General features: G+C 28.7%; 1 protein-coding gene across 3 annotated transcripts in view; it reads right to left on the bottom strand.

Moving 5' to 3' along the window:
• Positions 1 to 12852, bottom strand: part of LOC132945961 (neuroligin-4, Y-linked-like) — a 454653-nt gene that overhangs the window by 13063 nt on the left and 428738 nt on the right. For all 3 annotated transcript variants that reach the window (XM_061015804.1, XM_061015805.1, XM_061015806.1), the window contains one exon: positions 9071 to 9225. In XM_061015804.1, coding sequence (XP_060871787.1) covers positions 9071 to 9225 — 155 coding nt within the window. The remainder of the gene's footprint in view (positions 1 to 9070; positions 9226 to 12852) is intronic.

Raw genomic sequence — 12852 nt, forward strand, 5'->3', positions numbered from 1 at the left:
TACTAATATAATACTATACATTGCATGTAATGGTATAGTTTTTGCAAAACTGACGATTTGTAAAATGTATTCACCTGTTTTTTAGTTCATAAGATATTTTTTTTTCTAAAAGTATTTTTGTTATTTTGTTGTTATATAATAAATATTATATTCTGATTAAAGTTTCTTAAAAAACGTATAAAAAAAAAATGTATAATTAATTTATTAATTTTTAATTTTTACATGATGTAAGTACTTATAATAATGGGGTACTTGACATAAAGTTATTGTTGCCTTAAGTCAGACCCTTAATGTAACGGTTGGTTGAACATAAATGGATTTCACATACTTTTGCAAATCGTATAATATGTGTATATACAATAATAAAATTAATAAAATTAATAAATACATAATTTCTAAAAGTGTATTATTACGAAAGAACTATTATTATATCTGATATGGAATAAGCTACCACCTATATTATTTAGAGTCAGTGAATTACAGTAAAAAATCTAATTTTTATTAAATAAAATTAATAATAAAAATGTTTTCACTGACTTGGCGCAGTGGATGCATTCAGCTAAGAAACGTGTTTTGAGTGCAAGCACCGGCTAGTGACCACCCGGGTTTTTAGTGATAAATCCTTGCCGCACATCCACACACGTGTTCCAATCCAACCGTACCCCCCCCCCCCTCTAAAACAGATATCTAGTTCTGATACAGTAAAAGTAGACCAGTACAAGTTAAATTGTATTTGTATATTTTTATGAAATTTATTTTTAAACCTATGAATTATTACGTGCCACTAGTTAATTGAAGTTAATGTGATAACCTCCGACTAAGATATTTCTAGTTGAAAACTAAGTTTGTTGACCATTTCTAAAAGTTTATTTAACGGCACTCAATGGTATTAAAACTGTCAGTGTCGCAATTTTGAAATAAAACTAAAATAAAGAGTATGAAGGAAATTGACGACAATTAGGAAAACATTGTAATATGTGTGTCTTAGAATTAAAAATTAAAAAAAAAAATGTTTAACCTAACCTACCTAACCGTTTTGTGTAAATATTAACTACCCATATAAAGTCAAATGTATATAAAAGGGCGTGGTATCTATTTATTTCGTAGTCTTATTCCTGCATGGTTTAATGATTTTAATCCAATGAAAAATTATTCGGTGTCGCGAGTTTATCGTGTAGAATTTAGCGTCGTCACTATAATAGTCGTCGTAGGCGGAAACACAGGTGAACTATAGCAGCATACATTAATATTATTACACCATAATATTATAGAAATTATCAACGACGGCGACGATTTCACATTTCCACAAGGCAGTGACAGTAGTGAAACGTAAACAGAGAAAATAATATTATACAAAATGATTTAGGTACGACGAAAAGAACAACGGCACGAGCCGCGAGGCACATAGGTATATAAACATCGATGTGAGCGACGAAGCGATTATTGGTTATATTAATATAATCTATGTCTTAGGTTAGGTATATCATAACTCATATAACCTAACCTAACCTAACCTAAAATAGGTGCCCGTCGATAGTACGGACAATCGATAACGTTTTTTTTTTATACGACAAAATGGCATCATCGATATCGCTCTGCTGTTAATCGAACCACGTTTCACAGAAAAGTACCTACGATTTGCAGTACCTTTTCATATATCTTGTAAGTACACGTACGTGATAAAGTTCACGCCACGTCATAAGAATCGTATAAAGGTATATAACATTGTTCAAGCGAACCGAATGATATGTCGATGTCGATAGCGTTGAAGTCACTCGAACGTGTCATGCGGACGGACCTAGTCGTACTGTAATGTCTAATACAGTTGTAATACGTAATAATATATTGACTAAGCGCATTTTGTGCATCATATATTATTTATTCCACCGATTTTTTTTCCCTGTGTACACATATAATAATATAATGATAATATGTACATTAAATATAATGTAAACGACTTGTCTTGTCACCGCCCCGTTTAAAATAATTATTTTACTCGGAAACCGTCAACTGCACAAAACCTATTAAATTATTAGTCGTGTTTTATCTCATCAAACCCGCCGCCGGCGAGTAATTAAGGTCAACCTCGATGGTATTATTCCCTCTGTCCTCGTTCTTTTTTTTTCCCCCTTTTCACTTTTATTTCCGGTCCGTTTGACTTTCCTAGCGCACACCGGCAATATATACACGCTTATAATAATATGATATTATATACATATTAAAATATATTGAACGAACCGGCGGCGGTGGCGACGACGCGATCTTAGGGTTCGCCCCATCGGGCGGGCAATGTACACAGATCGAAATCGTTTTTAATTAACCGCAAAAATTTCCGTTCATTACGACGAGCCACGACTACCACCCCGCCGCCGGCCGACGATCCGCAGCGATTACTGGCGGCACATCCTGCCGCTGCCGCCACTGTGGGTCTCAACAATCGCGGACATTCGGAAACGACTTCACGTCCCTCCTCCCTTTACCGCACCATCACGAACCCACCACACCCACCCCGCAGACTTTCACTGGGATTTTCGGGCTTAAGCGGTATTTAATATACTATTCACTGGAGTTGGGCACCTATATATAATATACTGAATGCCGATCCCTTAAGTTTTACGTATTATATACTATTACCTAGGTATATAATACAATGTCGATCGTGGTCGTTGTCGTCGTCGCATTGCGCCGGTTCCGCGTGCGGCCAACATTGCCTACCTATGTAACAGCGTATACCTACGCACGAACGAGACAAACGCAACGCGTATCGACGGTTATAAAATGTATATCGAGTCGGCGTGACTACCAGCTATATACCAGAGATACCGAAAAAAAAACGACGACGTGAATCCTGTCAGGGTGCGGTGGTTCGACGGCCTAAAATATATTCGATCGATGTTGTTCGCAGTCGTTGTCGGTTTGTAATATTTTCGAGCAATATCTTACAAAATATTATTTATACAGATTGGCTGCACCAGCTGTCTAATGTCCAATTATAGAAATCCAATTAATATTATAATATCAGAGGAGCGTAATATTTTTTTCAATAGTTTCCGCAAGTAGGCACACTGTCCTGAATTTTTAATTATTGCTTTGAATTTAAATATTGATCAACCGTCGTTGGGTTATAGCTCATATTATTACCATACAGGGTTTACTAAATTTTGTTTGACAAAAATGGTGGGGATCGCCGCATAAGAACCAACATTGTATGTAATCCCCAACATTATTATCACCAACAAATATCTGGAAGACCCTATTTATAATGTATATCGTTTATTATTATACATACCAGATTCATTGTAGGTAATTGGGTTTAACCACTGCGCATTTAAAATAGTCGGATTAGAAATTTTGTATTTAAATCTTTTCACATTTATACAAAACAAAATAAAGTTTAAATAACAATGCGAATGATATTATTTTTCGACGAGTTGATCATTGAAAACAAAAAAAAACTAATATATATACCAGATACCTATATTAAATATATTTAAATTACTTGTAACTTAATATTGTAAGAGATACAAAAAACTGCTGATAAAAAACGTTACATAGGAAGTACCAGAGAACAATACTATAGGAGACAAGTATTATTCAAAATGAGCTCTGTCCAAATATTTAAGCCTAACCATAATGGAAATATGTTAAATAAAATCACGTCTGTAGGGATTAGCGATAATCCCAATTCCCGAGGATTTGTAATGCGTGAAGCCTGACTAGTTTAATGGTTTTAATAAAATCCATAAAGGCCTAATTAAATTTAGCTTATAGATCCTTTGCTTTGCAAATACATTATTACATGATGATTTAATGAGCAGTGTACAATATTATTATAATTGCACATCAGCTAAAATTAGCTTATCTCATATACTATTTTATGAGGTAATGCAGAATATTATGTATAGAATACGTTTGTTAATAATATTAACTGTCTGAAAAATAGGTCAAATGTCTGAAAAATAATATAGAAACTTATCACAAAAAAAGTATAAAATGTATACATATGATTGTAATAATAATTTATTTATTTTTAATGGACAAGAGAAAATCAAATCGTGAAAAATATAATCTTATTTTCAAACATAGGTAACTAAAAAATAATTATTTAAAACAACATTTTTCATTAAAAAAAATAATTAAACTTATTCATGCATCATTATAATGAAAATACATTGAGAAATATTTTATATAATAATTATACATAAATCAATAAAAATATTAAAGACCAATATTAATTTATAGTATCTGGAAAATATAATTTAAATTTGAAACAAAATTGATGTTAAACTTATTTTGCACTGTCTATTCTTATCAACTTTTTTGACTCGAACTTTTCAATTTTTTTCTGTTTTATTTATTCAGTGCATACGATATGACGTTACAAAAACATTTTTTGTTTCCATCTTACAAGCGCGTAACGTTGCACATTTACGTAAGTACATCAGTTCACATAATATTATAATTTTTTTTTAGTTGTAATATTTTAATTACATGTCATCAAACAAAATGGTAACAACAATATTCATTTTATGTACTTATGTAGGAAGCGTCTTATCAAGTTTTAATACATTTTAACATGAGTCAAAAGTGCATTAAATATTACAATTTAAAAATGCTAATAACTCAGTTCAAAATAAAAATAAAAATGATCATCTATTATCTTATGGACGGTATTATCGAAACCATAATATTATAGAATATATTAATCGTATTTTTTTAACTAACTTGTCAGATAAAATGTGATATGAATACATGATGTTATGAACTATAATTGCTATGACGTTATTTTAATTAAAATTTTTTTTTATTATTAAATTTTATATTAATAAGTTTTTATTTAAAATATAGGACAATTAAAGAGTTGGAGTGTCAGAGGATGTTAAACAAATATAATTAAATAATATACAATTTGTGGATTAAGTGAATATATGAACATTTTTTTTTCTAAGTTGGGGATAATGAAATAAAAAACTTAATGCTTACACAAATTATAAAAATAAAAAAATGAAAACATTAAGAACATTAACAATATTATTAAAGAATATCCCATGCTTAAATTTATAAAATCGAAAACGTTAAAAGTGATTTGAATAATTTAGAATTAGCCGGTGAAATATATTTCTTGTCATTTAATTAAATTTAAAGAACTGCGTACTGTGTAGACTTATGAGTTACGATTAATTATAACTATATTTCGGCGAGGACAATAAATCAAAAATAATTAATATTTCAAATCAAAAACTTGGTATTAACCTTCATTACTTTATTTCGTTAATTTTTACTCAGAATCGTCAGAATGAATCCTCTTCGAATATGTTTTAGGACGATTAAATAAATGCACAACATAATTTTGAGCCATGGTAGTACCTAAATAATTCGTATGATTATTTCTAGTATTGTTTTTATTTCCGTGAAAATAACATAAAATATTTTTCCGTGGCTTTAACTTTATTAAAACTCGTGTGACTTATCACAGTGGAAACTGTATGACAATGTATACATCTCTATATACATCTATATACATCTTTTATAAGAGCACCACAAACGATTATTTGCATGTGCATAAAAAGTCATATTATATCTTTGACCGTCTGTACAATGATATTATATTATAATCGAATATTTATAGGTACAATATTTCATCGAATTTATACACATCTTTATTTATTTGTTAATATTATTATATACTTTGGCCAGTTACAACTTATACATATTTATGAATTCTCAGAGTATAATTCAAAAAGTTAAATCATTTCTGATAATTTTTAATGGAAACGTTCCAAGATGTTATATTTTTTGTCCCCATTTTATTTATTTTATTTTCTTTTTTTTAATCCAAAACGAGGCAGATGTTTTTGAACAAAAATATGATTGGTGAGCTCAGCGTCGGCGGTATTGCCTTTGCCGCCGCGCCAAGGGAGCAAATCTCTTAATTTCCGAACACTCATAACTTTCACGGGTCCATGAAAATAATCTAAAATGTGTTAGTAATTGAATTAAAAAAATAAAACAAATAAAAATAAAGTATGCGTAGTGGTGGTGGCAAGACAGTGAATCGAGAGACATTTTTTTTTCATTCATTCAATATCCTTTTGGAACTATGTAAAAAAGAATACAGCCAAGTGAAGCATTGATTTTTTACTGGAAGGGGCGTGAGGTGGTGAGGGTATCCGACGTATATTTATACTTATATATAATACATACACATGTATGCATATCACATATTATACACAATATTATTATTATTATACATATATGTTTAGTGTATTGCTTTAATATTACAATCACCTGAGGCCTGTAGCTTGCGCGGCGACCGTTTTTCACCTTCTACCGCCACGATCCCGTGTGGATCGCTAAACAATGGGAGATAATAATAACATGTTCTACAACAATGAACGATAAATCGCTACTGATGTGGGAGCTGCGGGAGAGTCAAATTAATTTACAATGAAACAACGCGGTGCAAGAAGACGTGTGAGACCAAAAATTATTGTCAAAAATTAATTTATAAGTCATAATATCATTATGCTTAGGTATAATATAGTTGGTATAGTTATGGTACTAATCCTTAAGAGACACCACGGAATCGTTTGTCTAGAACGCGCCACGATTGTTCATATTTGATCGTGGAATAATGGATTCGAGAAGATATTATTCTAAATCTAAAGTGAATTTAAAGCGCGCAAATAGTTTATCCGTCGCATTAATAATTTTCAATCAGGAATACAGACAAAACACGTGTTTTATTAGTTTAAATATATTTATAATATTATATTGTCTCGAGTAATATCCTGGTCATTAAAATCATAATGATCGTTATAAATTATGTATTAAACCTGGAAAATGTTCAGGTAATTTTATTCCCAACCTAATCATTGGATGAACACTTCGTTGAATATTTTAATCGGCTTATATTTTTAATTATGTTTGTAATGTAATTTAAGATTGCGAAAAAATTCAAAAAATATCTGTATCCGACGAAATGCCTATTAAAATGTTAATATTTTTATAATGAAAATCATTTCTACGAATAATTTGTATTTTTATTCCAAGTTGATTCAAGTCCAATTCCAACATCAAGTCTGATCAGAAGTCATGTTTATTAGAGGCGTAATAGAGGACTAGAAACTGAAATTATTATGAACACCAGGATATGCAATTAAAAGGGATATAAATCCATAATCACTATACTTTCTTTATCATCAAAATTTATTTTTAATGTTTTGAAATAACTTTATTCCAAGGAAAATGTCAAATGTGCGTTCGTTGTTCGCATAATATGAAACGTAGTAAGACATAGTTTTATATTCGCATTGTTATAACGTTATTATACGATTTTATTTGGTTTTGAAAAATGGAAATATGCAAGTAAAATATGTTCGTATTATTGTATTATATACTGTACCTATATATGCATATTATTTTAATATACGTGACGAGTAACTTTTTGACAAATTCTTGGTTGGAACTTCTATAACGAAGCTATTACGATTATATTATATTATATATAATACTTCAATACTTGTAACGTTCCTTATTAAAACTTATAGAATCATCGTGTATATATATCGCATAGCAAGTGATAATATTCTATCCTGTAAAATTATCCGCTTCGCTTAAACCTCTAAATGAAAATTATGGGACATTTTGAGAATACGCCATAACTCCTGATCAAGTTTCAGATGCCTTGTTAGCTGAGCTCGTTACATATATTACAGCTTTTAACTCCTCCGATCGGGTTACACGGTATACTGTATTTTTTTTAAAGTCTATTAACAACGTCTCTAATATCTTAAAACATGTCATACCATTGAAATAATTTAAAACACATAATTTTCTTCTTTCTCACTCGTATTATCAATAATATTATAATTTATATTCGTGTCAAATCAAAAAAAAAAAATTATAATAATAACATATTATGATAAATTATTGGGTTTGGTTAAAATGAAGCTAGCTGGTATATTATGTGAGTTAAATCGTCAACTAAATCATCAGTCCTTTATACATTTTTTACATTTTTATATTTTTATATTTATACGTTTTAATAATTTCAGATAACTGATTTGTGAATTGTTTTAATATAAAATACCGTCGTGCCGATTGATTAATATTTACAAACTCAATTTGTTACCAAAGTCATATTGTATTTTTTAATTTTAACCATGCGGTATACTGGTGGATTAATATGATTGAATACCTAACATTATATGGTGTGTACCTACTAGCATTTGAATAAACCATACAGGTGCACGTGTACAATTTAATAAAATACAGCTAGATTGGAATAAGTGAAATGGAATTAAAAGATTAGTGATTTAATACTCATTTTTAATTTAATTCGTTAATTATGATAATATCTGATCAAAACGTTTTGTTGAATACAATTAAAAGTTAAAACATATATGATTTAAATAAAAAGTTTTCTCATCAGAAATTAAAATAAAATAATTTTAAAACTGATTGAAACTCATATTTGAATGAATGCATACGTCGTAAAGAATATAAAGTTGTGTAATAGGTATATTACACAAGGTAATGTTTAATTACTATTATATTGTTATAATAAATGTGTGGATTATAATTATTAACAATCAACTAATAAGGTGAAAAAGGATGTTACCACCCCACAATTAATATTTAAAGTATGATAGCATAAAGTCTAAAAGTAAAAAGGTAACACTCCAGTTACTTATACGATGAACATAATAATATTAATGAAACCAAAAACATTCTAGAAAAAAAAATGAAATCTAATAATACAAACAAAATGTGTAACAGTTCTCGCATGATTTTCGTTAAAATTATTACTTAGAAGTAAAAATATTGCTATATTTTATACAGTGTTGCCGATATCATTATAATAATAAATAGTAACACGGTAATATTTTTATGGTTGTGTTACAAGAAATATATATTTCAATTTAAATGTGTCAGCTTGGTTTTTTTTTTAGAAAAAGAAACGAGAAATTCAAATTTCAAAACATAATATTTTCAACATTCAAACAAACGATTGTTTACGAAATTAAAAATAAATTTGATAAAAGATTACGAAGCAAAAGCCACTTACCCAGTTCTTGCAAAGTTTCCCAAGTAGAGTATCATAGCGTCAGACAATAAAGCTTCTGCTTTTGTGAAATTTCTGGAAAAATGATTCATGCCATCAGTTACCATTGGAGCGCCGAACATATATGGAAGCTCTTCTCCGTGGGCAGTACCTATCCTCTGTAAAGAAAACATTAAATAACATTATGTAACATTAAAATAAATAGATTTTACCATGTTATATGTGAACAAGAAAGAAGAAGAATAGATTTTTATGCTTGGGTTACGTAATTAACAGAGCACTCGTCATTCGAATACTATAAAAATTAATAATTTATTTGAATGTATTTGCAAAATAAATCGATTCTATTAAATCCTATAATTACTAAGGTATTTAATACAATTTTTTTTCATAGTGTTTCATTATATTTGTACGTGTACACACGACTTGCAAGCCCAACATAATATTATTGAAAACATTATAGTATTATATAATTTTAGTTATATTTCAAAATTTACTAAATGTTTAGGTAAAATAACAAATACATATTTAGATTTAGATTACACACAGTTTTATTTTAATAGATGTAGTTTACATTTAGTGATAAATTTAGTCATAATTTTCAAAGTTTATTAAGTTAAAAAGTTAATGAATGACACAAACATAGCAGGACATGGTGTACACATAAAAGTATTATTATTTAAAACTAAAATGTTGTTAAAAAAAAAAGTAATGGATCTATTTACTACGAAGATAAATATCCAAGAGATTACTGAAATGTATTCATAATTTAAAATTATATTGATATTAATTTTAAAGGAAAATATTAGAATTTAACTTGAAAACAAAATTCTCTGCATTTTTAAGTCATTTTAGTATGGTATTACACCTAAAATACACAACATTGCACTTAGACTTTCCCCACTGCAACACTTATTCTAGTTACTCTTACTTACACAAAAATACGTAAAATAAACCAAAATAAGAATTTAAACCACAAAAACCAACGATAAATTAAACTTAGAATGATTCAAATATATTAAAATAAGTACCGAGACGAAAAAATACGTAGATGTAAGAGACGGAACACCAAATGTTAGTAAAGTAAGATTTGTTTTTATTTAGAATTTAGTTATTTAGGAAACTCGGGGGAATTTTGTTGAAACTGTTGGTGTGTTTTAATTTTATATAGCATCGTTTCTTGGCAAAATGTATGATACTTAAAGTTATAATAATATAATATATTATATTAATTGCTCCCTTGCAATCTTTGTAAAGTACTGGCACCCAACCCAGAGATGTCATCGATTCTTTTTCAATTCCTCAAAGAGACAAGCTCTCCGTCCTGCTCCAGAAAATATAACATATAGATACACATAGTTTTATATCACATGACGTGACTACAATAAATTAAACAGTTTTGTATCATATTTAAAATAATTTTTTTCAACTTCAATATACTGTATCTTAAATAGTTAAATGCTTAAATCCACCGTTAGAAACGCCATTAACCGTAGTAGTTAAATACACGTATTAACTATAATAGAAACAAAACTATAACATAATCATGTTGTAATAGAAAATAGAATAAAATATAGTATTAAAAAAAATTTCCATTTATTTTTTTGGTTTTTGAAATCAATGATTGCGAAATTAAACTAAATGTTGATATTAGTTATGTATGATAAGATTTGTATTAATTGTAAAGTTACTATTGTGACTATTAATTATTGCATTTGGTAAAGAAAAGAGAAGAAAAAAGAATTTTATATTACACGTTAAGAATACAACTTTGGATGGATCTTATGGTAAAGCTACTATAATTGTGGTTCACTTAGTACAGTTCTGTTAATTTAACTAAAAAATAAATGTCAACAACCATATAATAATATGGAAAAGTGTTTAGATTTATAATTTATTTTTAGAGGACGTTATTTTTGTAAAAAAAGAAAAACAATCAAAAATCTAATCTTCAAGAAAAAACAGACGTCGTTAGAAAATCAATTTTTTCATTCCTCTACTGAGAATCGAAAAATTAAATCACTGTATTATAGCACTTTTGAGATACTACAGAAAATATTGAGTATTTTATCGTACACCATACTATAAGTTATTATTATTATTTTTTTTATTTACAAAAATTTTACCTTAATGAGTTTTTAAATACCTTATATTATATTACTTTACACAAAGAAAGTATGTTGAATATTAATTTCATATTGAACCAGATTTTAAATAAATTATAATAAATAATATTATAAACAATCCATAATTTATTTTTGAAGTGTTTATTTTTTTCTAGACTAGGCTGCTCTTATTTTATTTACCAGTATCAACATTCAACATAATATGGTGTGTACAAGCACAGCTTCATTTATACTAGCAACAGTATTAATTAAAATATTTACATAGATATTAATGTCTAAATAATCGATATATTAAATATTAATTCAGAAGTAGAATTTTAAAGTTTTAAGATTTTTTGGTTCGGTATTAGGTGTTATGTGTTTAATTGACATTGAAATGACTAATATTGTGTACAGGGTTAGTGCGCACGGTACCAATGTAATTTTGTTGCCAAAAATACGCTCAACGGGAATACAAACATTTGATTCTGTTCTGTAGAACCAACCAAATTTGATATTTTTTTTTTTAAAGTTCGATGCAACCTGTAGGAAGTCATATTCTTTCAGATAAAAAAATAGGTATCAAAATCCGACAATTCTACAAGGCCTGAGAATTATAACCGTGAAGTAATTTTCTTCGATATAATACACGCTATCAACCCCCCTTTATTAGGTGTCGGGTAGTAGATTAGTGGAAAAGTATTATAATAATTAAGACGGAAACTAAAATATAAAATTTTATAGAATTGCGGAAAATTCAAAAAACTGGCACCGGGCTGCTTAATTCATTATTGTATCGTCAAAGTATGAAGTTGACTTAAAATAATAGGATTTTATTAAAAATTAGTCCTACAAAGTATAGGCAAATTCAATGTTTTGTAAAACCGATAACCATGACGTATAATTACACATAATATTATGTCCATTGAACTTTATTTGGATCTCTATATACATTATAATATAAAAAACTCAAAACTCAAATTATACAACATCGGTAAATAAATATGACTGATCCGTCGCTAAGCCGTCCAGAAGGGCTTGATCGACTATATATTGACTAAACCGGAATCTAAAATTACTTGTCCCTTTCTAGTTTCAACAACAATAACAAACTGTACCGAGTACACGCGGCAGTAGTTATTGGGTAAACCACATTAAAGCTCGACGTTGATGTATTTGCATGTTTTTATACGGAATGGACCCAAAAGTGGCTACGTAGATTAGGTACTGCAAACTTAAATATAGCCAACTTCGGCCGACATAGGTCACGCCTATCTTATTTTTTATTCGCACATTATATGCTTCGAGGTTGTAAACTAGGATGTATATACCTTTATGCAATCGGATTTAAAAGCATCTTATCTTACACACGCATTGATTGTAATTTTTTCCATGGAATATAATATAATATATTTTATAATAGTCTACGACGTTGTTTAATTGCAGTTATTGACATAGGTTAATATACTTTCTTTTTACTGTTGATGAAAAAATATGAAATATGTAATCAACTATAGTGAAAATTCTTAGTAAACGACTAAAGAATAAATAAAGTTTGTTTGACTACTTTTAAAAACTGACAAAATGTATTAGTCTTTTAATCAAAATTTAACGTCATGACTTATCTCCTGCAGGACTCCAACAATTATGACTTTATTGGTGCACAAGTGAAATGCGGTC

This window comes from Metopolophium dirhodum, chromosome 5, assembly GCF_019925205.1.
Source record: "Metopolophium dirhodum isolate CAU chromosome 5, ASM1992520v1, whole genome shotgun sequence".
Lineage (NCBI taxonomy): Eukaryota > Metazoa > Arthropoda > Insecta > Hemiptera > Aphididae > Metopolophium > Metopolophium dirhodum.